Genomic DNA, 27,128 nt, shown 5'->3' with positions numbered 1-27,128 from the left:
CAAGATTCTCGCATTCCAAACATTTGGAAGTTTCGCTACACTCTGGTCAAGTCGCGGACACCAAAGCTTGGTTTTCAGTAAAGATTGAACTTTTCCCATTAGTTCAAAGCAACATGCTTCGTCCATGCATAATAGTTTCTGTAATTTTATTCTTCATTCAATCTTGGTTCATTATGCTAATTCGTAATTGTTATCGCGAAAAACATTTCCTTGATTTTTCACAGGGGGGGCAGAGCAGGGTCTCAGGGGGGGCAGTTGCCCCCCTGCCCCCCCTCTAGCTACGGGCCTGGGCTTTCTCTTGGTTGGGAGGGACAATTCAATGGTGTGCCCAGGGTTTTCGAAAGGGGTTGCATCTTATTTTTTAGTAGTTCTGCACTATATTTTGACATCCACCAACACCAAGCCCCCTTCCCCATTGGGCATGCGTCTGGAGCTGGACGCATCTCCTTCGGTCGTGGCAGGTGGTCACCCACCCAGAATCGTGAGGAAATTGAACGAAGGAGTAGTGTAACCTGGTCATTAAAACCTACGATAATGACTGGGGTTGGTCGTGCTGACCACACGTCACCCCTTCTATGTAGTACACCCAATTGCCAACCTCACTTTCACGTAATATACCCTGGACCGCATTTTGCTGACCTACAGCCAGTATAAATCCTGTGTTGCCCTGTTTTAACTCAAGTAAGAATCTTTTAGTCCTCTGACATTATAGTATTGTTATGTTAGTTATATTTTATATATGGCAAGGAGCTGGGCTTCGTATAATGTGATAGGTGCAAAATAACCTAAGTGCTGACGCACCCAAAATTACGATTTCAATTTCAATTCACATCTCACCCCGTAACTGGTTGGATGATATCCAACTTCTGGTAGGAGTGAGGCCAGCAGTCGGTTGGTAGGTACGGCACGGGTCAGGCACGTACCCAGGATTTTCTGGAGGGAGGGGGCAGACCTATAGGTGGAATTTAAAAATGTTCTCTGGAGAAAGACATTATGTTCATTAATGTTGTAAATATATTAATCACTATGTAAGATAAAACGAAATGTATTTTCGGTTACCAAATATGGCAATAAAAATTCCCCCGAGTCCCGAACGCTTATAATAAATTTTCTGTGTTTCCAATGACCATCTCATTCCTAGCCTTGTTTTCCTGACTTCTCCAGTTATCCAGGATTTTCAGGCCAGTGCGACCCCTGTAAATGAATTTTTCTGGCAGTGTGTGTGTTGGCATAATAACGTTTCATGGTGTATTTTCGCTTTTAGAATCTAATTCTACAGTAAAAATAAATGACAGTGGCAACCAAGAAGCTATTGAATGGGATTGCATGCATGGGGGATACAAAATGCCATTTTCAGAATTGTTTGACCTTCATATCATCTACACACTGTGAAAGTTGTCACTGTTGTACGGTCGCACCCCGTGTGTATTTATGATCAAGACAAGTACAAATAGAAATTAAGAAAAGTAGCAGTAAAATATATTCCGATTGTCAGAATCTCTTTAATCATATTACATTTAATTTCTTGAGTGTTTTGGACAAATAACACTATCTGTTAAAAGTACTTCAGGCAATTTTTTGGCAAAAGACCTAGCAACGATTCTGCTGTGAAGTGGATTCTCCTGTTTACATTATATTCATTAAGCCTAAGACATTGACTGGCTGGACCTACATCAGTTGCAGAAAAGCTCGATGTTGGAGAAAGAAATCAAAGTCTTTTTGTCCTTCTGCTCAGTGGTGGCGAAAAGGGACCAGACCTTGCGGTGCGGGTGGAACGCTAAATGCCCCCTTATATGGTTGGTTTCGTATTGCAGTCATTGAGGAATCTTGGTTTCATAATGTAAAGAATAGTGGCGTGCCCAGGATTTACTTAAGGGAGAGGTTACGTCAGGACCGTATCCAGGATTTTTTAGGAGGTGGGCCAAGCCCGAAACTATGTATATTATAGGTACAGTCATGTAATATAACAATTATTAAATAATTAAATATTTATAAAGAAATTAATTTCGTACATTTATTCATGTAAATCAGTAATATTATTTCTTTAGCAACTGGTTTAAAATGTCAAGAAATCAAACAATAGGTTAAATGTTTTTTATAAGAATTAGGTTTTTTTAACTATTGCTTTCTATTAATAATAATATAACACAGAAACAGCGGCGATGGGACTCGATGAGCTGACCACGCATCAGCGAATGAACAGAAGAACGCTCTGGCAGCCATAGCCCAAGCAGGACTGTTGATTGAGTTTGAGTAACTCCACTTTATACACAGGTAGGCTAATCGGGACTGGACCTACAGTTTAAAGATACATCCGAACCACTATGTTACTCCACCGGGTACAGGGCTGTTGCGTCGCGAAGTTTAGTTTAGTTTTAAAGTTATGTTTAAGCGACGTATGCAGAATACAACATAACTGAACTCTCTCAACTCGTAGGCAACATCAAGGAGAACAACTTTTCCTGTAATGTTTTCTTTGTGAGTCGTTTTGATACGACAGCGAGGTATTATTTAATAACTGACACTAATAATCAATGATGAGAATACTTCTTGTCTCGTAATAAATACAGCTATAGCAGGAAACAACTTCATAAAAATGATTACCAATTATTTCACAGTTTTGGCTTTTCAGAAAATGCTCATTCATTTAATTATCACTTCTAGTGTTTTCTATAAGTCAGTGTGTCCATTCATCAATTTCATCATGTCATCACTCGTCTCCATCTTCGCAAATTAGCCAAAAGTGGCACAAAAAGCGAAGAAAAATTAAGCAAATCAAAATCAAAAATGAAATCGATCAGTAGGTAGGGGTGGGGGAGACTAGGGTGAGTTTCCAAATTGTGTCCTTTTCCTACCAGACGAGAATTGGCACCATTGCAGATTTCTGTGAATATGCGTCAAAACACTGGGTAAAAAATTGAGTAAACACTTCTAGCTGTAATCGTTATTTTTTTCCTTAGTTTGGAACAGGGTGTGAAATCACTGTAGATTGGTGGGGGGGGGAGGATCAGACAGACAAACAGACACACACACACACAATATACTATATAATGTCATTAAATGTGTGTCAATTATTAAGTAATCAAATTATATTATAAAATATACTGTCTTTCATTCAAAATGTTAAGAAGATAATAGTTTCCTGTATAAAATTCACATATAAATGCTATTACGTGTTTTATTAATTTATCTATATACTTCGTGGTTGCTAACGAAAGACGATGAGAAATGGAGAAGAAATAACAAGTCGGTCCAATTCCTGTGTTCTGGGGGTTGCTGGGTTCAGTGTCCTTAGAGATGAGACTCTTTGTTGTCAGTTCTTTTTGTATGTTCTCGATATTATTCGAGTCATGTATATTCGAATCTCAAACTAATTGGGGGAAATTTCAGGACAAGATCGTTGGTGGGGGGAATTCCACCCCCCCGTCCCCCCGGATTTCGAACCCTGGTTTGGAACATTTATGCTGTTTATTAGATCACATTTTTGCAATCTGTAATTTTAAGGCATTTCAAAGGTAAGTTGACAAGTATTGTCAACCGACCCTGAACATATAGTCAACTCACTCCACATACAGGTTGAATTGACAATTGACACTCTTCAAGAAAAGAAAAGAAATAACATAAAATAAAAAAGCAATAATTTTACAAGTTTTTAGGAGTATGGTGAATTAAAAATTTATAGAGGTCGAGGAAACTACAAGTATTGCTCATAGGATTTCATCAATAGTAGGTATATCGTAATTTTTAAAAGCTGCAAAAATTTAAACATAAAAACATGGTCAACTACGTTTTGATGTTGCTCTTAAAGTAGGGTTACCGTAATATTTTGACCCAAGAACGAGACATTCCAAGGCGGTCACTTTACCCCCTCCTGAAAAATTGGTTAGGACTAATTATAAAATTATTGTCATTAATTGTCATTAACGTACTATCATTATAATTATAATTTATTATAGTAGCCGCGGTAGCTCAGTCGGTAGTCGCGGAGTGGTTAGCATAGCACGCTACGAAGCCATGGGTCCCAGGTTCGAATCCCAGCTAGGACTTGCATGTTTGAGAGAAACCGAGAATTAAGGGAAAAACTGATATGTATGAATGTTGAGAAAAAGTGTGTGAATGACGAGGGAGACTACCGAATAGGGGTATTCCTTTATTATATATAAAAAAGTCCGTATGGCGTCTGACTACCATGCGAGAGGCCCGGGTTCGATCCCCGGTGGGGGATAACCGGGACTTTTTCCACCTGTTCAGGAGGCTCCGGCGCTCACCCAGCGTTGTATAGAGTGGAAATATGGAGGAAACTCTGGAGGGTAAAGGCGGCCAGGGGTGTGGTGCTGATCACATCACTCCAAGCTTCGGCCGAGATCAAGAAAGTGTGGGGCCCTAACTCCACACCCCCTATACGCATTCATGGCGTGGTGCAAAGCACAGGGGAGAACTTTACCTTTTTTATTTATTATAGTATGTATCACATAAATGATACATCATGAACAATATATATGTAAAATATGATCTCTCGTTGTCTAGAGCTATTAATTTTTATAATCCCGGTTTGACCATTTTATGGTTTGACTTCATAGTGTTTCTGGACTCTTCTGATCAACCTTTGATGTTAGTCCTACGCTGAAGTAGACGAGTGCCAGAATTATTTGCAGAACTCCCTGAAAAAGTTGCATCACTTATCAATATCTAACACGAAACGCGGGATTTGTCTTTTGAATTTCTGTCAAGACACAGGAACTTGGTTTTCAAGCTAACTCCTTGACTTTTATAAAACGGGATAAATAGTGTTTTTTTTATCGACGGGACAACTGGGACACGCCTATGAAACGGGACTGTCCCGGTCAAAACGAGACGAATGGTCACCCTATCTTAAAGAAATAATTTTATTTCGAGCAAAGTGAGACACGTTATTCATTTCATTTTCATTTCTTGTGCGGCGGAGGCGAGTAAAGATTGTTGCAGTCAATAAATGATTGTTCCGCCGGTGAAGAGCTGGCCGCCACCAGTTTGTACTTCAGTTATGAGTTATCGTCATTTTTTCCTTTTGCTCAGTGCTGCTTAGGGCCTTCATCATTTGGAATTCTAGTGCAAATTACTTGGTTAGGAGAATGAAGTTTCCCGCAGACGGGGAAGGGGCACTTTGCGACATTTTACAACTATGCCAGAGTGCCAACAATTTTCGAGTCATTCTTGTTTGAGACAGTAGTGTGTGCGAATGCGTAGAATCGGAATTATATGAAGAAATTAAATATCTAGGGAACGAAGGAAATTTCGTAAATTTGAATCGGGATTCCGAAAGGCTAGAAGAAAAGGGAAAAAATATATGTTTTAAAAAGTCAGAAGGGTGTCTTCAAAAAACTGTTACTACCTTTAATAACGTTTCAGACTTTGCCACGACTGATAAATTAAAATAATGGCGATGCACTTCAAACCATGGTTGATTCGATCCATTTGTTTTTTGTTTTTTTAAATTTTACTTCGCGTTTTGTGCCTCTTGGCTAATTTACGAAGATGGGGATGAGGGATAAAATTATGAAATTGATGAATGGACATTTACAAACAACCATGCCCGAGCGGGATTCGAACGCGGGACCCTTGGCGTCGCAGCGCGATGTGCTATTCACTTTTTTCTTTCAAAAAAAGGAATACCCCTAATCGGCAGTATCCCCCGTCATTCACACATTTTTCACAATCTTTTACACATGTCAAGTTTCACTGTATTCACATTGGTTCTCATTATTCGGACAAACACAAACATCCAAACCCGAGCGGGATTCGAACCCGGGACCCTAGCATTGCAGCGCGATGAGATAACCACCTTTTTTTTTTTTTTTTTTTTTGAAGGAATATCCCTAAGCGGTAGTTTTCGCTGTTTTTCACTTTTATTCACTGTGTTTCATTTCTCATTTTAGCTCAATTTTCATTTCTTATCATCTGGACGGACACAAATACCCATGCCTTACCCGGGACTCGAACCCGGAACCCCTGGTGTTGCAGCGCGCTCTGCTAACCACTCGGCCACAGGGTCCGACAACCACTCGGCCACAGGGTCTGGCAACCACTCGGCCACAAGGTCCGGCACTTGAAACCATGGGGTTTAGTGTTAGTGATATGGTCGAAGTCTTACTTTCAATTGATTGATTGATTTGGTGTTTTAAGTCCATTTTATGCACTGTAAGGCTAATCGGGACAGGACCTACAGTTTAAAGTGGGATCCGAACCACTATGTGCCTCCACCGGGTATCGAAACCTGAACCCCTTCATTACAAGGCGACGTTACCACTGCGCCATCGGGGAGGCCTCCTTCAAGTAAATCTGAAGAATTTATTGGTATGGTTGTTATTCTGATTTAATGATACACGATGTAGAAAAAACACACACTGTACTCGTTATTTCAACAAGCGAAAATGATATATATTTTTTAAAAAAATAGTTTTTTGAGAACTGAATTTGAAAATTCAGGCGCCAGTTGAAAATGTCTACATTTTGCATTCCCAATTTCGCCTTCAAATAAACACTCAAAGAATCTGTTAACAATTGCATAGGAAAGGCAACCTTACTTTCGAGTAAAAGATTCCGAAGAACTTTGCGGTGGCGGAAACGCAGGCATCACCCATCCCATCTCTTCACCCCACCCCTAACAGCGGTGCTTGGAAGGGAACCTGCGAAAAAGAAAGCCCTTGCCATTGGTAACAGCCTTGCTGGGATACAAGAGATCTGACCAATAAGGACGTTTGAAACCCACGTGACTGTCACCGAAAGAGCTCTCCCCCCCAATTTGTGCTGGAAACAGCAAAAGAAGACGGCCGCGCCATCTATTGGCCACCGATGGAAATGCAATTTCTAAGCGCAGCGAGGTTTAAATGTAGGGTAAGCTTCTATACCCTAACTATTCTATGATATTACTAATAATTTAAGTGCTGCATGCATGTTTTTTTTAAGTTACATTTCCCTTATTAACAAGGTAAACGTGATTTTCCACAACAGGAGCTTCGTTACTCCCTGTTGAAGTGAAATTTTGATTTCCTTCCCTCTGCTACTGACCAGGAGGAGGAAAGTTGCAGTCTTCGCTGGACATGCCGGTAATATGATACCCACGCCGGACTTGAGTGTGGGTCCAACCGGCACCAGTCAACGTAACTTTGGCTTTGTCAGTTCTCGCGTTCTTTCCGGTCGAGTGAGATGGTAGTGAGTTTGGTGCGATACGTTTCCATCGTGATAGTGTGGCGTAGTGTAAAAAAAACAACGTTTGTTATTATTGCGCGACATGTAGCTTCTTGCATGAGTGGCGTTGGTGCTGTGACGGAGGTGTTTGTGTTTCTTACTTTCTTTGTGATTTGTTTTACATTGAAGATATGAGTTGTGAGGAAAAAATAGTAACGGCTAAAAGAAAACTCCAGCCGAGGACAATAGAGAGTTTTTTCACAAAAAAGTAAGCTACGAAAGGGAGCAATGAAAATGGGGAGGGAGTCAATTCAGTTAGCTCTCTCTGTTCTAGTCTGGTCGATGATAGTTTATGTGACGGTGCAGAATCTACAGATTCGACCAGATTGAGTGCAGACAATACAATTTGCGCGGAAAGTGAAACAGCTCAGAGAGTTCAAAACATTGATGTTTTTGATATTGGATAATTCCTGGGGGGAAAGATAGATGATTTTTCAAAACAGGGTATTTTAAAGCGCCATTGGTTTCCACCGGTTGGATATAAATATCCGTTCTTTTTGCAAAGGAAAGGCGACAAAGTTGGACATCGATACGCTTCCAAAAAGCACCTGGAATTGGAATCGTTCGAGTGGCTTGTCATTTCAGATCCCCTTCAGGGCTACCTGTGTAAATTTTGTCCTATTTTCGTACCTGGTCAAGTCGGGGGTTTAAGCACAATGTGACACTCGGGAAATTAGTTACGAAACCTTTGAAGGATTTTTCAAATTTAACAGGGAAAAATGGTGATTTGGTCGTTCATGAATCTAAAAATTATCACAAAAAGGCAGTGGAAGATGGAAAACTGTTTTTGAAGATGGGAAGTAATCCGACTCTCGACGTAATAAATATTCAGCAAAAGAAACGCCTGCAACAAATAGCTGAAAACAGGGAAAGGTTACTACCTATTGTGAAAACTGTCATACTGCTTGGACGTCAAAACGTTCCCTTCAGAGGTCACAGGGATGACGGAGAACTCTCCGAATATGAAACTGAAGGTGTACCTTGCAACGAAGGCAATTTCCGTGAATTTTTGCGATTTCGTATTTATGCCGGGGATGACATTTTGAAGCAACATTTGACTTCAACATCGTCACGTGCAACGTACGTAAGCAAAACTGTACAGAACGAACTAATAGAAGCATGTGGCGATGAGATCACGAGTAAAATTGTAGACCGAATTCGCCATGCAGGTGAATATTCTGTAATATTCGATGAAACCACTGACGTGTCCCACAAATCGCAACTTTCGATTAATTTTCGATATGTTGCACCTGAAGGAGTTCGTGAAGATTTCTTAGACTTTATCAATGTCCACGAGAAATTATTCAACAATGAGAAATCTTCTCAATCTACTGAAAGTGTAGAGCCAAAGATTTCTGGGAAAGCTATAGGTCAATTAGTGTTAAAGACGATATCAGAAAGAGGCCTGGATCCCCAAATGTGTGTGGGAATTAGTACAGATGGATGTTCCATGATGACGTCCGAGGTATGTGGCGCAGTTAAAGAAATTCAGACAGTTTGTGAGTATTCTGTTCGTTGTCCTTGTATTAATTATGCACTTAACTTGTGTTTGGGGAAAACATCCAGAATTCAAAGTGTGAGGAATGCAGTCGGAATAATGAAAGAAGTGCACACTTTCTTTATTTCTTCGGCCAAGTGAAATTTTGTGTTGCGAGGCAAGCAATTAACATCGCTTTGTGAAACTCGCTGGGTTGAAAGGCACGAAGCGGTAGCAGAATTTCGCGTTGGGTTATCGCGGATAATAGAATGCCTTGATCTTATATCAGGGTGGGGGGAGCTTCAAACGGCAGCAAAGGCCACTTCTCTTTTGTCAGCTATATGCAATGTTGAATTCTTAACAACATTGATTGTTTTGGATGACGTGTTCGGCTTAACGCTTCCAATGAGCAGGCTTTGTCAAAATAAGACCGTGGACATGAACGAAACTGCAAATTTTCTTAAGGACATTCTTAATGTTCTTGAGGATCGACGCCATTCGGCGAACCAGGAGTTTCATGTTCTCTTTAGAGATGTGGTCGATACTTGCAAATTATTGGACATCGATGTCAGAATTCCTCGTGTTGCCAGAAGACAGATCCATCGCAGAAACCCATCCTGCTCTTTCCCTGAAGACTACTGATGGTCGGTACGTCGTCCGCTTACAATTTAAGGTCAACCGCGACGTGTTAGGTTATTCAAAGGATAAGGCGATGAAATGTTTGTTTAGTCAAGAGCGTAGGCTTCGAGTTGATAGACAGAGACTAGAACAATACAAGTCATTCATGCAGGAGTATATTGCTTTGAATCATATGACACCAGTGGCGGACTGTGAACCTTCCAAGGCCCCCGCTAGTTCTTATTTCATTCCACATCATTCGATAACAAAAGAGACAAGCACAAGTACGAAACTGAGAGTAGTTTTTAATGCATCGAGTAAAACTAGCACAGGCGTGTCCTTGAATGACGTGTTAATGAATGGAGGTAAACAACAGCCAGAATTACTATCAATTTTGTTACGTTTTCGTGGCCATCTTATTGCATTGACAAGTGACGTGTGGATAATGTATCGCCAGATAAAAGTGGGTCCCCAGGACAGAGACTACCAATTAATTTTGTGGAGAGAGTCCCCCAATCAACCTGTCATTGTTTATCGTTTAAATACGCTCACGTATGGCATGGCACCAGCTGCTTTTGTTGCTAGGAGAGTGTTGCGTCAGTTAGCAGACGATGAAGGTGAAAATTACCCGATTGCAGCAGAAGTCTTAAAGCAACAGTTTTATATGGACGATGTATGCAGTGGAGCTGACAGTGTCCCAGATGCAGCAACAATTGACACAGTTGTTGAGAAAAGGTGGATTTGAGTTGAATAAGTGGACGTCGAATTATGCTGACGTGTTGAACAGTATTCCGGAGCATTTGCGAGAGAAACCTACAATATCTTCCATCCATAACAGCGAATTCATAAGAACTCTTGGCCTTGTGTGGCACCCGGATTCTGATCATTTGAGTTTCATCATTAACCCACCTAGTGAACACCCTGTATTAACCAAGAGGTTATTGTTGTCTGAAGTAGCTCGCATATTTGATCCACTCGGATTACTAGCCCCAGTCACTATCTTAGCTATGTGAAGGAACAGTTAAATTGGGATGAACCTATTCCTAGTGACATAAGAGAAATATGGGAAAGACATTGTGCTGAATTACATGTGTTACAGAGCATACAGTTTCCACGATGCTTAAAATGTAGAGAACCAACTTTGTGTCAACTGATTGGTTTTTGTGATGCCAGTGAGAAAGGTACATGTGCTATTGTGTATCTACGAACAGTATATGGTGACAACACTGTTACAGTCAGATTATTAGTTTCGAAAACAAAACTTGCACCCATAAAACCTGTAACATTGCCACGTTTAGAGTTATGTGCTGCTGTGTTGTTGGCCAAATTGATTAGTATTGTGCAGTCATCATTGTCATTGCATATAGACGATATTTTCCTTTGGTCAGATTCACAGATCACCCTACGTTGGATTAAATCAGATCCATCCAGATGGAGTACATTTGCTTCGAACCGAGTTTCACTCATTCACGAGATGACGAATCATCAACAGTGGTTTCATGTGCGTTTGAAAGATAACCCTGCAGACATTGTTTCTCGTGGTGCTTTCCCTACACAGTTGTGTCAAGCTCATTTATGGTGGAATGGTCCAATATTTCTTTACTCGCCTGAGTTGCCTATGCATGAATCATCTACAGTGGAAAGTAAAGAAGTGAAAAAGGAGGAAAGAAAAACAAGGATTCGTGTGCTGTTGACTACATCCTTTGACTCTAAGGAATTATTGCAAAGATTCTCATCATTCTTGAGATTAATACATGTTACTGCTTGGATGTTTAGATTCATAAACAACTGTAGAGCGCCTTCCATGCAGCGAAACGAGCAGACGTTGACAACCGAAGAGTTATCAGCTGCGACTGAGTTCTGGGTCAAGGTCACCCAACGTAAAGCATATGAGAGCGAGATTAACTGTTTACAAACAGAACAAGAGCTCCCCTCATCCAGTAAACTTATTTCGTTGAGTCCACTCATTGACAAGCATTCTGTGTTACGAGTAGGTGGGCGTTTACATAATGCTGATGTGTCTTCAGATAAGAAACATACTATAGTGTTACCAAAAAATCATCCGTTTACTGAACTGTTATTGACACATGAACATGTTGTAACTCCGACGTCTACTTATTTAACGTGCCTGACGTCGATCTGGTTCTACATTACAATGTCAAACCCACAAAAACAATTAAACAAATAAACAAAAGGCAATCATTAATAACCTATTTACCTTTTGTCCCAGGGTAAGTGCCATCAGTCGGAGCCCAAGAGATTACATAGGGTAGAACAAATCACACCACAGGGTTAGTTCTATATATACTGTAATTTCTATAAAAGAGCACATGCATAAACATTACATCATTGCCCCTTTCATTCATACATTCACTCACGCATTCATATCTCGGCAATCCAATAGACATGAGTAATTAGTACAAAAGTAGTTCGGCGGCATGTTTAAAGTTAGCTACATTGATTTAAACTGTTCTTAATTTGACATTGACTTTTTCTTTTCCGGGAAAACCATGTTCCGGTAGGAGCTTAACCTGTACGACAAAACACTACTCCTTTTATGTTGTTGTAATTGAATGTTAATAGTTATATTGTTACTTTTGCGGTGAACTTGGATCACTGTTATATAATTATATAGACAATTTATAGCGTCGTACAATCTGAATGTTAAATACTTTGGATAAATGAATAATTGAAGCTGTACGGTTTTACAATTTAAAAATATAGTGGATGCAATTTAATCGCCGTAATAAGCAATGTCTCTTCGAGATTTTTTATATAATTAAGCGAGTTCCTTGGATGTCACGACGGGGCGAACGAAGCGTATCCATTTTCACGTCCATTCCGGCTTACCTTTGTCGGCTCTGATTGAAGTCCTCGTGGTGGAGTCGTGGATGTTTGGCGGCTTGGTCAATAGATGGTTTCCTGGCGATAAGATTTGGATCTCCGCATCTTCAAGGATTGGCAACTAGGTCAGACGCCCCCCCTAGCGGGGCCTTTCGCTGTCTCTACTCCATCTTGATAGTAAACAACCACGTGCGAAATAAACACAACACGGAACGGTGCGACACACAAAGCGGATACTTTACGCGGGTGGTTCGCGAGAGATTGTGCACGATAACACGTCGAAGAAAATCTGAGTAAAACTGTGTCTTCTGCTTTTCTCCGCGTCTATTTATTTGCTATTCAAAAGGTTCGTTACGGTACCCTCTCTTGCCAAGCGTTGGTAAATCGTCCTCAAGTCGTAGCCTCTTGTCCTGCTATCTTCGCCCGTGTATTTGGAGTTCTTTGACCCTTCTCCAAAAGCACCTCGAAGAGAGGTTACCCAAAGACCGGGCCCCATTGTAACCTGCACGTTCGTTCCGAAGAGAGTGCCAGGGAGTCTGTAGTTATTGTTGTCCAGTCTCGTTGTTTAATCTTAATATCTGGCTTAATTCATCTTCTATCAAATTCTGCTTTTTGGATTTTGTCAATTATAATCTGCTGCTGCGCCGTCTTAAATTTCAGGTGAATCTGATCATTGGTACTAAAGTTGTATTTTATGTTTTTTTATAATGTGAAGAATCTTCATGCCAATCCACAACTGTTACAAGCTATTGTGACACAAACATATTGGATAGGTGGGCTTCGAGATATGGTTCGTAGCATAGTGAACAAATGTGTTATCTGTAGACGTGTCAAGGCTATTACAGCTAAACAATTGATGGGAAGTTTACCGCCTCCTAGAGTAAACGAAGCGAGACCTTTTGTTAACACAGGCACTGACTTTGCAGGTCCCATTTCAATCAAGTCTGGATTTTTGAAATCTCATAAAACAATCAAAGGTTACATTGTTTTGTTTATATGTCTTTCTACGTGTGTTCACATTGAAATTGTATCTTCAGCAACTACTAATACTTTTATTGCATGTTTGAGACGTATCATATTTCGTAAAGGAAACCCTGCTAACCTGTATTCTGATTGTGGTACCCAGTATGTAGGAGCTGACAAACTATTGCATAAAATGTATTTTTTGAGAGAACCGAACCATAGAGAAACTGTGCATAACATTCTGACAAGTGAAGGAATCAAGTGGCATTTTAATCCCCCTTCCTCACCTTGGTTTGGCGGAATTTGGGAAAGTAACATAAAACGCGTTAAATATAATTTGAAACGTGTTGTGGGCAATGCTGTGTTGAATTTTGAAGAGTTTTACACAGTATTGGTGCAGATAGAAGGTTGTTTGAACTCTCGTCCAATCACAGCCATGTCAAGTGACCCCAATGACCTGACAAAACTTACGCCAGGGCATTTCCTGATTGGCGACAACCTACTAAACATTCCAGAAGATGATTTCACCAAGAGCAAGATTAACCGCCTGACGCGTTGGCAAAGGTGTCAACAAATCGTGCAGCATTTTTGGAGAAGATGGCATTTGGAGTACATACCTGGACTTCAAAGTAGACTGAAGTGGCAAAAGAGATTACCTAACTTTCAAGTCAATGATTTAGTGTTGATAAAGGAAGATAACGTACCCACATTGAAGTGGAAATTAAGTAGAGTTATCGAAACTCACAAAGGACAAGATGGTTTGATAAGAGTTGCAACTGTTAAAACTAAAGACGGTGAACTAAAGAGGCCTATTATGAAACTAGCACCTCTGCCAATTGAGAATGTGTAAATATGTAACCAGAAAGAGAATTTGTGTTTATTGTAATCTATGTATTCAAGTGTAATATGGTATTTTGTAAAGGGTAATAATAATAATTGTGTATTCTAATATTTGAAGCGAGATCTTCCAAGAGGGGCCGTGATGTTCAGACGAATTGTCATTCTCATTAAGCTTGTTGCCATGCAGTGTGCGCATGCGCAGTGTGAGTCCGAGTTGAGTCGTGAGACGACGTACGTGTGTTGTACACCTCGTCATATTCGTGTACATTTGTGTGGAACCCTTCATTATTTAGTGTTATTTAAATGCTTCGTGTTATTAAAGTATAAGTTAGTCTACATATATGTTTCATTTGTACCAGAGTGAAACTGACATACGCGAAACCACACACCCAGAAACTAGGAAGCTATTTTAATTGTGGTGAACCAGGATGTTTTGGAGATTGGGAGGGGTTTGAAAACCACTCTGGGCTTGTCGGGGAAGGTTCTCCACCTTCCTAGACAAACTTAACCACTTCAGCTCCATCAATTTCACCTGGACCCACTCCACCAACCAAATCACCTTCCTGGATGTGGATGTGCACATGAAGGAAGGACATTTGGAAACCTCCATCCACATGAAACCTACCAACCATATGCAATACCTACACTTCTCCAGCTCCCATCCGTTCCACACCAAGAAAGCCATCCCATTCTCCCTGGCCCTCAGAAGTCAACGACTCAACACCTCACCCACCTCCAGACAGAACTATAACCTCGGCTTACACCAAGCCTTGACCAACCGTGGATATCCTTCCACCCTGGTTACTAAACAAATATCCCGAGCTGCTTCATACACTCCCACCAAGAAACCTGCCACCAATTCCCCTGCACTTGTCACCCAATATCACCCCCACCTCAACAAAATCAGACACACTCTACATTCCTTACTTCCCATCCTGCACAGTGATCCTGACACCAGAAATATCTTCCCCGACAAGCCGAGAGTGGTTTTCAAACGCCCTCCCAATCTCCAAAACATCCTGGTCCACCACAATCCACCTACTCACAATCAACTCGCACCCGCCCACAAATGCAACCGCCCAAGGTGCAAAACCTGCCCCATATTTGTCACTTCCCGCACCCTCCAGATCCACACTGCCACCGGCAAATTCACCCTCTACTCAAAAGGAACCTGCTACAGCTCTAACCTAATTTATATCCTCACCTGCAACATCTGTGGAAGATTCTACCTGGGGGAAACATCCACAGCCCTGAACCACCGCATCAACAACCACCGCTCCTCCACCCAAAACCTGGACTTTGCTGTTGCCATTCACACCAATCACCACAATATTCCTTGTAATGACTGCTTCCAGGTAGCGATCGTCTACTCCTTGCCCCAATCCACCAACACCTCAATACGTAGAAGACGGGAGAGGGCCTACATATCGACCATGAATGCAACCACATCCCCAGGCCTGAACAAGGTCACCCAGTAACGCCCCTCATCCCCTATCCTCACCCTCACCACCACCTCCCCCCCACAACTCACAGTCTTCGACAAGCCTGGCGAAAGAACCACCTATATTTTTTGTGGCACTGTCAACACTTTTTTTCTGGACCTGGCAACACTGCAGGTCACTCTAACTCTTCGTTCTTGTCACAAAGTTGTGCAACGTCTCTCTACTCCTGAAGATGTGACATACCATCACGAAAATTTGAAGAAGTTTTTCTGCGTCCGGTGATTATAAAATATACAATATAGTATATCGACTGTCTTTCATTCAAAATGTAATTGCAAATTGACGAACAATGATTTTCTTAAGGGAGGAGGGACAAAAATTAAGAGATATTAAGAAGGTAATAATTTCCTGTATAAAATTCACATATAAATGCTATTACGTGTTTTATTAATATATCTATATACTTCGTGGTTGCTAACGAAAGGCGATGAGAAATGGAGAAGAAATAACAAGTCGGTCCAATTCCTGTGTTCTGGGGATTGCTGGGTTCAGTGTCTTTAGAGATGAGGCTCTTTGTTGTCCGTTCTTTTTGTATATTCTCGATATTATTCCAGTCATGTATATTCGAATCTCAAGGTTTGTTGTTAAAACAAAAACTCTCCCTCCCGGAAGAATTTGGTGCGGGGGAAATTTCAGGACAAGATCGTTGGTGGGGGGAATTCCCCCTGTTCCCCCGGGATTTCGAACCCTGGTTTGGAACATTTATGTTACATATTTTGCTGTTCATTAGATCACATTTTTGTAATCTGTAATTTTAAGGCATTTCAAAGGTAGAATTACAAGTATTGTCAACTGACCCCGAACATATAGTCAACTCACTCCACATACAGGTTGAATTGACAATTGACACTCTTCAAAAAATAAAATAAAATAACAAAATAAAAAAGCAATAATTTTACAAGTTTTAGGAGCATGGTGAATTAAAAATGTATAGTGGTCGATGAAACTACAAGTATTGCTCATAGGATTTCATCAATAGTATATCGTAATTTTTAAAAGCTGCAAAAATTTAGACAAAAAAAGATAATCAACTACGTTTTGATGTTGCTCTTAAAGTAGGGTTACCATAATATTTTTACCCAAAAATGGGACATTCCAAGGCGGTCACTTTACTCCCTCCTGAAAAATTGGTTAGGCCTAATTATAAAATTATTGTCATTAACGTATTACTATTATTTATTATAGTAGCCGCAGTAGCTCAGTCGGTGGTCGGCCTCCGTGGCAGAGTGGTTAGCATAGCGCGCTACGAAGCCAGGGGTCCCGGGTTCGAATCCAGACTTGGATGTTTGTGTTGTCCATAAAATGAGAAAACCGAGAATATAGAGAAAAACTGATATGTACGAATGTTGAGAAAAGGTGTGTGAATGACGGGGGAGACCACCGAATAGGGGTATTCCTTTATTATATATAAAAAAGTCGGTATGGTCTGACTACCATGCGAGAGGCCCTGGTTCGATCCCGGCGGGGGAGAACCGGGACTTTATCCACCTGTTCATGCGGCTTCGGCGCTCACCCAGCGTTGTATAGAGCGGAAACCTGGAGGAAACTCTGGGGAGGGGGGAGGCGTCAAGGGGCGTGGTGTTGATCACATCACTCCAAACTTCGGCCGAGATCAAGAAAGTGTGGGGCCCTAACTCAGGGCCGGCGCTAGTCATTTTGCCGCCCTGGGCGGTGGAGGCAGACGCCCCTCCCCCCCGTCATTAGGCAGCAACGGGAAATTGAAAATCAACATATTCCGAAGTAAAACATCTAACTATAAAATAAATAAATGAGACTTGTTACATGGTGAAATGACAAACAGGTGGATGCACGCGCATGGCTCTCAGCCATACGTCAGAGCTCTGACGTCAACATAGTGGCCACAGCCAGGAGAGGGGGTGCTTTTCAGAGGGTGACAAGTGGAGTTTCTGGTTTTGTTCTTTTCTGTAGACCATTGAACTGAGTGTTTATTTTTTTGTTGTCTTCGTTTCACTTCTAGTGAGAAGAATCTAAGTGCATTGCGAAAGAAAATATGCCTAACTGTGCTATTTACGGCTGTAGCAATCATTACAAAAAGACGAAAGGAACGAATATCAAGTATTTTGGATTTCCTGTTAAAGAAGAAGAATTTTGTTACAAATGGGTATTGGGTTGAAGGCGGAAGGACAAAATAAACAATTTCATCTCTCCCTCTTTACACACACGCACACACACACACACACACACACACACACACACACACACACACATACATACATACACACATACATACATAATATATATGTGCATGTATTATGTGCTTTCACGTATCACATTTTACGTTGCTTTTCTGCCTACTTGGGCTGATCGCGGCGATAAGACTTGATGATCATATGAAATTTGATCAAGGGACAAACACAAATACTCTTACCCAGTTCTGGATTCGAACCCGGTAACTTCCGTGGCAATATCGCGAGTCAAGAAACCGGCGTCCTCAGTCACCGAAGCGACTGGCCTATATGTATATGTGCAGTCTTAGGTGTGTGTGTATATTTACGTATATGTATGTATATGTACAATATGTGTATATACAGGGTAAGTCAAAATGATGGACCTGATTACAGAAATTTATTCTGTGAAATCTAATAAACATATGTTATTGTGAGACATGCTCTTCGAAAGGTTAACTTTCAAAGTTTAGTTTCCACGCAGTGTATCCACTTTCTACCGCTAGAAGTCAGCAGCTATCAGCGAGCAGGAAAATGGCGTTGACTGGAGAACAGAGATCTTTCTGTGTGCTTGATTATCATGTGAACAAGTCTGTGATTAGTGTGCAACGGCATTTCCGTACCAAATATCGGAGAGAAGCACCTACAGGGAAGGCCTTCGTAAGTGGTATGAACATTTCAGAGATTCGGGCTGCATCTGTAAACGAAAATCGACTGGCCGTCTGTCGACTGGGGAAGAGACAGTGGAACGAGTGCGCACATGTTTCGTGCGGAGTCCACAGAAGTCCGCCTACCGGGCAGCGAGAGAACTTCAACTTCCACAGAAAACTGTCTGGCGGGTTCTGCGGAAACGTTTACAAATGAAACCCTACCGCTTGCAACTAGTTCAAGCCTTAAAAGAAACTGATTATGCTGTTGCTACGTCCTTCTGTGCTGATTTCCTCACATTAATGGAAACGGATGGGTTCTCTGAGAGGTTAATTTACAGTAATGAAGCAACTTTTCACCTTCCAGGGAAAGTGAATAGACACAATGTAAGGATTTGGGGAACTGCTAACCCCCATGAATTTGTGGAACACGAACGCGATTCTCCCAAAGTGAATGCCTTTTGTGCCATTTCCTATAAAAAGATTTATGGGCCTTTTTCTTCCATGAACGTACTGTGACAGGACTTGTTTTCCTTGATATGCTGCAACTATGGCTCCGTCCATAGCTTGCAAAGGATAGCGCAGATTTCATTCTCCAATTGGATGGTGCCCCTGCGCATTACCATGGCAGCGTTCGGGACCATCTCAATGGGGCATTGGAACAACGTTGGATAGGCTGTGCATCTCCGGAGGATCGACCTCTCCTTCATTGGCCACCTCGTTCCCCCGACTTGACCCCATGTGATTTCTTCATGTGGGGTTTTGTCAAGGATCATGTTTACGTACCACCACTTCCAACAACATTGCATGACCTGCGTGCCCGCATCACAGCAGCCATTGCTGATATTGACCGCAACATGCTACACAAGGTTTGGCAGGCGATAGACTATCGGCTTGATGTGTGCCATGTTACGCGAGGTGCTCACATAGAACACTTGTGATTTGTTTGAAAAAAACTTTGACAGTTTGCCTTTCTTGGCACATGTCTCACAATAACATTTGTTTATTATATTGCACAGAATAAATGTCTGAAATCGGGTACATCATTTTGACTTACCCTGTATAGGGTTATTAATGCAGTCTGTGTTATATGCTCTTTCGTGCCTCAAATTTATTTCTAAGTTCCCCGTGCATATAGTACGATCGACCACAAGGAAAAAAACCTTGGGACGAAAAGTCCCCGCGCAGCTTTCCCTTCTTCCCTCCACCTCGGGCCATAAGGAAGCATGGTCCACTCTCCCCCTCCCCTACTCGCGGGGGTACGGTGCACAGGAGTCGCGGGTCTGCGCAGGTTGTTTTGCTCGTGGTTCCACTATACCATGAAGGCACATTTTAGAGGTTTTAGGTGTAGGGACCCACACATTCTTGATCTCGGCCATTTAGGAGTTTTTTTTTTCTTTTTAAATTTTCTTTATTGAAATTAGCTACTATTTACACAATTTTTACATTTGGACGTTAATTTCAAAGTATCGCATGTAGGAAATTTGCATACAAGGCTTTACAGGTTATCTGATCATTGTGATAATATTGTTCATTGGCATAGAATTTGAATGACAGTTTTTGTACATGAGGTTGGTTGCCAAGCACATAATAGACGTAATGTCCTATGAGAAATTGCACTGCACGTGTTCTTGTGAGAGGAAAATACTGAAATTCTGGAGTTAATAAATGGTTCACAGTGAAGTCGTTCGGGGAGCGGCGGCATATGATTCCAAGTAACTTCTTAAGGTGTTTCCAATGTTCCACGACTGTCACACATGTCGTCAGTCGATGCACTAAGGTGTCGTCCTGTGCACATTTGGTACAATGGGAGTTGTCTGCCATAAGGTATCTCTGCAATCGTACTCTAGTGACGATAGCATCGTGTACAGTTAAGTACCATATGGAGTGCACTCGATTGGGGAGGTGGGTCGCGGCTATGTTTCTCCACACGATATTCCAGCGCACACTGGGGAATAATGGGACAATACGCGGAATATGTTTCATCCGGGTTTGCAGCATTTTTGATAGAGATTTGACTGTTATATCAGAAGGATCCACATTTGGAAGGAGCATCAACATGTAACAAATTTCCACTATGGTTGTTCGTAAATAGAGAAATTTAGTGGGTATAACACCTGGGTAAATTGGGGCACATAGTTCCACTTCATCCAGCATGGAGCGTAGCACACGAGCCGTAATGCTATCTTGATGCTGGACTATCATGGTGATATGGCGGTGCAAAAATAAGGCTTGCGCTTGTCGGTCGATACTCAGCAGGTTTAGTCCTCCAAGGCGAGTTGGTAGGCATAGTGTGTTATGAGCTACATGGAACAGGTGACCATGCCAGAGAAAGCGTGTGATCATTCTCCGGATTCTCGCAGCCGTTTGGGTAGGCACGGGTAGTATTTGCGCCACATACCATAGTTTCGAGAGTGCATAAGTGTTAACATATTTGATTCTAGCGCTTAGTGACAGTTGGCGGAGTCGGTTGAAATGTAATACTGCTTGTATTTTGGGCACTATGGTTTGAAATGTGTGGTTGGAAGTCTCGACCAGGTTTCTCGAGAAGTAGATCCCGAGTACTTTGAATACGTCCGTCACGGTCATTGGGACAGATTCTGTCCAGTTCCTTGCCATTCTCCCCAAGGGTAGTATTTTTGATTTTCTCAGGTTGAGACACAAGCCTGTGTTTACTCGTAATTGTTCCAAGATTTCCATTAGGTTAACATAATCCTGATGATCACGCACCGCCACTGTGACATCGTCGGCGTATGCAAAAACTCGGTAGGTCATGCCATACGCTTGTATTCCTTGTAGTCGTTGATTTATTTGGTGTAGGAAGGGACTAAGAGCTGTACAGAAGGCGAGGAGTGAAAAGGGGCAACCTTGCCTAACAGAGCGCTGAAGAACAAACGGCGAGGATAATGTTCCATTTACACACAAATGTACCCGAGCCTGGGTGTATAGGCTCTTTATCGCTTCTACGAAGGATTCTCCGCATCCAACCTGAGTTAAATGCCGAAATAGATAATGATGATACAATGAGTCAAATGCTCCTTTGAAGTCCAGGGCTACTAGAGCTGCTTCCGAGTCAGGGGCTTCATTCATTACAGTAACGATGTCTCGTATGCTAGTGAGAACGGTAGTTATATTGCCATTAGTTCCGTGCACAAATTGATGAGGGCCTAGTAGGGTAGCTGCATAGTGTTGTAGTCTGCGCGTTAATATTCGTGCCAATATTTTATAATCGGCACATAACAAAGTGATGGGGCGATAATGTTCAGGTGTTAAGGGATGTATCACTTTCGGGATTAAGACCATGACCCCTGTCGAGCTTGTACGACCTAACTTCTTCTGCGCAAAACAGGCATTGAGCCACCGCATAAGCAGGTCTGCCATGGTAGGCCAAAATGTTTGAAATAACTCAATCGGTAGTCCGTCTATGCCCGGGGTTTTTCCTTTTTGAGCTTGTTGGATGGCCGCTTCCACTTCTTCCTTAGTGAACGGTTGGTTTAAGATGGCTTCATCTTCCCCTGATAGCGTGGGGATATCGGGGTATGTCACGTGTTCTTCTTCCGCCTGGGGTGCCTTAAATTGTGCTGCAAAGTGTTCATATAGGTATGCACGAATGTCCGAGGGTTGTGTGAGGCATTCGTTCCCTTGTTGCAATCTCGTTATGAGTTTCCTTTTCCCACTTCGCTGTTCTGCGCTTACATGGGCAATACTGGCTTGTTCTTGGGGGTCAATTGTTGGGAGACGACTTCTCACCACGAAACCTGCCATTCGCTCGTGGTGCATCCTCAGTAGGACCGATTGTATGCGTTTCAGTTCATGCAGGACTGGGTCGCCCCGTATGAGTTGTTTCGTCAACTCGTGGAGTACGCGATAATAGAAGTTGTATTTCTTATGGAAATCCGTGTGCATCATACGTGTGTATGCTATACAAAAATGCTTGATTGACGGCTTCAGGAACATGTCCCACCATGTGATGATATCAGTTTGGCGCCTGCTCATATTTTCCCATCCCTTCCACTTTTGTTTGAAGGCTGTTCGAAATTGCTCATCTTGAAGAACCCGACTATTAAGTTTCCAGTATCCCCGTCCCCGAACTGCAGTTTTGGCGTCCATTGCCATGTCTAGTTGCACACTGAGGTGGTCGGTGAAGCAAGTGGGAAAAATCTTTACAGATGACACTTTGGGTAATAAGTTCGCACTTACATAGAAACGGTCTAATCGAATGGCCGAGTCTGGACGCATGAAGGTGAATCCTTCCAGTTGTGGGTGCTTGGTTTCCCAGACATCTTTTAGGTGAAAGGAATCGACCAGGGTAGAGAGACTAAGGGATGAGTTAAACCCTGGATATTGATCTTGTCGTCGTAACACACAGTTAAAATCCCCAGCAAGGACAATATGTTGGTGGTTGCCCCCTAAAGCTGTCGCCACTTCTGTTGCATAGAAAGTGTTTCGTGCCTCGCGGGCCACTGATCCTGAAGGCGCATAGATATTACAAAACCAGATTTTACCTATTTCGACGCACGTAATTCGCCCAGAGGGATGCAGGAAAGTTTTGTTAACAGGTATACCTTGTCGTACCAAAATGGCAGTACCTGTGGCGTTGTATGTGAAATTATTATATATAGTGTAGTCATGGCCACATGTAAAATCGTCTGTACCGACCTCTTGAAGGAAAAGAAGATCGAGAGCACTTTGCTTTATATAATCAGTCAAGGCATGGTGTTTGACTGTAGAGGATAGTTTGTTCAGATTTAGTGTGGCAAAATGATACACGGGAGCCGTCATGTAACACACTAATGATATAAACAACCAAAACATTGCATGTACCTACAGGTTTCCTGAAGAATCGGTATTTAGAGTGGTCGTCATCGTGGGGTTGGGGGGTGTTTCCAAAGGGTTGGGCACAATTGGGGTCAGGGTATACTTCACTGGCGATGGTGAACGCTGTTCGTTCGTTTTCTTCGCCGGGTGGGTGTGATTCTGGTCCGTGCTACGTTGCTTCTTCCTCTTCTTCTTTCCCAGTATGGGTGAAGATGGGGTCGGCAATGATGGGGGTTCTAGAGTCAGGTCCATGTTTGTCGTCTGCGAAGAATCTGCATCTACTGGTGGTGAGTTCTCGATGGTTTCCTCAGGAGTCATCTGCGTAGTATGGATACTTAGCGGCATGATTATTGTCTCGTCATTGGCAGATACTGGAACCTCCATGGGATCGACACTAGGCAGGGTGCTGTTTTCTTCGGTCGGTGTTAAAGGGACATCCTGTATTGTATCGGAATTGGCATCTACGGTTGATTCAGTTTGCGTCTTGGTTATTGGAGCTGGAAGTACTGTCCGATCATTGTGTATCACTTCTTCAGCGCTGTTGAGGTTGAATGGGGCGGGTCGCACTCTCCCTGCGTACGAGTTATCACTTGTGCGTGCTGTTGGCCTCTGGCGACTAGGGCATTGGTTAAAGAAGTGATCGACCGCGTCACAGTAGGAACACGTACGCTCTTGACCATTGTACGTGACCCAATATCGGCCGCCACTGATCGTAACATATGAAGGTATCGCACGGGACAAGTTCATCTTTACTAATTTTCTTCCGGTTCTCACTGGGTATATGTGGTCTTTCGAATACGTTTCGTCATCAAGGAATATCACCTGTCCGTAGTTAGTTAGTACAGAATATATTGCTTCATCTGACATTTCACTCGGCACGACATGCAGCCGCACTATCACATGATTTTCATCTGCCCACGTCATTATCACTTCATGTTCGCCGTCATCGTCATTATACATATACACTCCTTTCGACTCGCGTAATAACTGTTCACCCGTTACTTTAGACAATAATTTCACAAAAACACATTTTCGATAATAGTCTACTTCTATACTTACAACCTGTTCTGGTTTCAGTTTCAATTTCGTACTTATCCAGCGATGTAGTTCATTTGACGTTGGCTTATATCTCACTTCTCTAAAGTTCAATTTCAACGTGTTCACTCGCTTGATGGCCATTTTCAAGACTTCAGTTTTGTTCGACTGGACGATTACGTAATACACGCGCGCTGTCTCAACTACAAGCTATGGGAGAGAGCACCGATCCAACTTCCTCCTTCCGCGGTTCGCGCGAGACTGGAGTTGATGTAATCAGTACCACGCTCCGGCCGCCTTTACCCCCCATGGTTGTCCCCAAGTACCAATTATTTAAGGCTGGGTGAGCTCCAGAACAGCTTTATGCGGGTACAAGACCGGAAATATTCTGAACTTAGATCACTCACCCCGGGAATCGATCCCGGGTCTTCCGCGTACCAGTCAGATTCCATACCGGCTATTAAAACATATTGTATACTCTGTGTTCCCCATAGAGAAAATAAGGTACACGAAGATACGCAACAACTTCCATTCTCCAAAATGAAAAACTGGTTCTGCACATTATGCACATAGAAATGCTTAGGAGGTGGACTCCACCATTTCATATCTCGGTGCAGTGACCGGATCACCACCATAGGTTAAGAGAATGTAACAAGAGGATTGAACCCACTTTTCGTATGGAACAACTTGACCATCCGTATTATGGCTGTTTCTTGGCTGTGAAGTGATGACTATAATATATTTTTTCGCCTTTACTTTACTTACTTTTACTGTTGACAACTAGCTTGTGCAGCTGTAATGAGAGTAACACTACACGAAAATAGATTTTCAGTGCTTGATTTCTGTTTAGATACGAGTGTGATTCTTTATTGTTGTTATTTAGCGTCGCTTATATGTTACTTTTGGCTAATCGCAACGACATGGATCAGTGATAATTGGATGAAGTTGATGAAGGATAACTCACAAAGAACATCCATGCCCAGGCCGGAATTCGAACCCGTGACCTTTGGCGCCACAGCGCGCTGTGCTAATCACTCCGCCACGGAGCTCAGTAGGTGCAAATTTATGAGGAAAATGAAAAAAAAAACTTGTATGATACTGTACATATTTTCTTGTTATGTAAATAATGTTAAAGGGCTCTAATGTTATTTTGTAGTGTTAAAGATTTGTAAAAGCTTCTCTTTTCCATAAAATTCCTGCTGAACAAGCAGTAAATGTAACAATAACAAATTCTTCAGAAAAATAAATTTAAAAGCTTAATTTTCCATTTACATATTGCTTTTCCATTGTAATTTCTAAAACTTTCTCCTTTGATTCTACTCATGTGGTTGCAATAGCGTACCGAATATTTTGGGGGAAGCTGAAGCTGGAGAATATTTTACCCGTAGGAAACGCTTGTAAAATTATCAAGTAGGAATAAATTTCCCCATCCTCTCTCTTTGCCTCTTTCTGTGTGTATTATAGTCCTTAGGAAATCAGAAAACAACTGTAATGGGATTCAATACGCTAATATGAAAGAATTAAAACTACTTTTCAAATGTAAGGGAGGTAGTCAGAATTGTGACAGTGTATGGTTAAAATTTGAATTTGCATTTTCCAAAAACAAAGAAGAAGAAGAAGAAATAAAGGAAAGACTATCATAACGACGAGAATTAATTATGATACATGAAATCCATGAGAGAACACTCTGAAAGGAGTGCCCAAGTCTGGACTGATGTCGAAGCCTTCGCTAAGTCTGACACTCAACATGCTTGAACACGAAGGTTCCTGTGTGTGTAAGACTAATAGAAAACACAGAAGAAAGCTATGCACTAGGCTCATGCTGACCAGTAAGGCTGAAAAGAGATTTATTACTAAACGACACTTTTTCGCAACATTGTATTTGATATTTGCAAGATACCCACATTCTTAACTTTTCCCTTAATTTTTTCTCAATTTTTTGGCTCGTGCCTTTGGGGGGTGCAACCCCATCACGGTCTCCGCTCGGTACACCATTATATGGTCATTTCGCTTGTTTTGAAGTTATATTGAGCCTGTAGTTGAAATTTGTTTCAAGAAGAACGCTTCACTGTAGAGCGAGCGGACGCCCCGTAGTCCTCTCCAGCAACGATGATGACGTCATGCGCCGGAACGGAGAGTTTTCAGGATCGGCTTGCATCCACCTCTTTAGTCTTTCCACCATGGACTTCAATACTTGATTTTGATTTGATTTGATTTAGTTTATTTTACTTCGCGTTTTGTGCCTCTTGGCTAATTTGCGAAGATGGGGATGAGTGATGAAATTATGAAATTGATGAATGGACATTCACAAACAACCAAGCCCGACCGGGATTCGAACCCGGGACCCTTGGCGTCGCAGCGCGATGTGCTAACCACTCGGCCACAGGGTCGGGCGGACTTCAATACTATTAAGCACAAAAGGATGTCTAGCTCGACCACAGTTAAACTTTAAAAAATGCAGCACTAATTTTATATTATTCTCTCTTAAACGTATCTGAAATGTAACAAGCATTAGGAAAGAAATGAAGGCTTGACTTCATATGTTTATCGTTGTAGGTCTGTGATATATGATTGGATTTTTAAAATGTGGGTGATCTAAGGTGTGAATTCTTTCCTGCGTTGTTCCTTCATAAAGCGACTCTGGGCTTCACCCAGCCTCAAATTAATGGGTACCTGGGGGCAACCCTGGGAGGTAAGGCCGGCGGAGAGTCAAACAAAATGGCCGAGATCGAGAATGTGCCCACATCCCCTAAATGTGCCTTCATGACTTGGTGCTATATGCACAGGGAATTTACTTCACCTTTGTATGTAATATTCTTTTCATATAATGCTATCTTGCATAAAATGGAAACAAGCATGTTTCAGGCATGATTGACCGAATAAAGTATTTTTATTAGACTCAATTAAAAAAAAAAAACTTCGTTCGCCACTTGCCACGGTTACCGACAAAGTAAATAAATTCGAAGTTCTA

General features: G+C 41.9%; 1 protein-coding gene across 1 annotated transcript; it reads left to right on the top strand.

The window, feature by feature from the left end:
• The first annotated feature begins 9,269 nt into the window (after positions 1 to 9,269).
• LOC145983030 (uncharacterized) lies at positions 9,270 to 10,067 on the top strand. Its single transcript, XM_083116313.1, has one exon. The coding sequence runs from the start codon at positions 9,270 to 9,272 to the stop codon at positions 10,065 to 10,067; it is 798 nt and encodes a 265-aa protein (XP_082972439.1).
• The last annotated feature ends 17,061 nt before the right edge of the window (positions 10,068 to 27,128 follow it).

Source organism: Lepisma saccharinum, unplaced genomic scaffold, assembly GCF_977018435.1.
Source record: "Lepisma saccharinum unplaced genomic scaffold, izLepSacc3.1 HAP1_SCAFFOLD_567, whole genome shotgun sequence".
Taxonomy (NCBI): domain Eukaryota; kingdom Metazoa; phylum Arthropoda; class Insecta; order Zygentoma; family Lepismatidae; genus Lepisma; species Lepisma saccharinum.
This window is presented reverse-complemented; position numbering and strand designations above follow the sequence as displayed.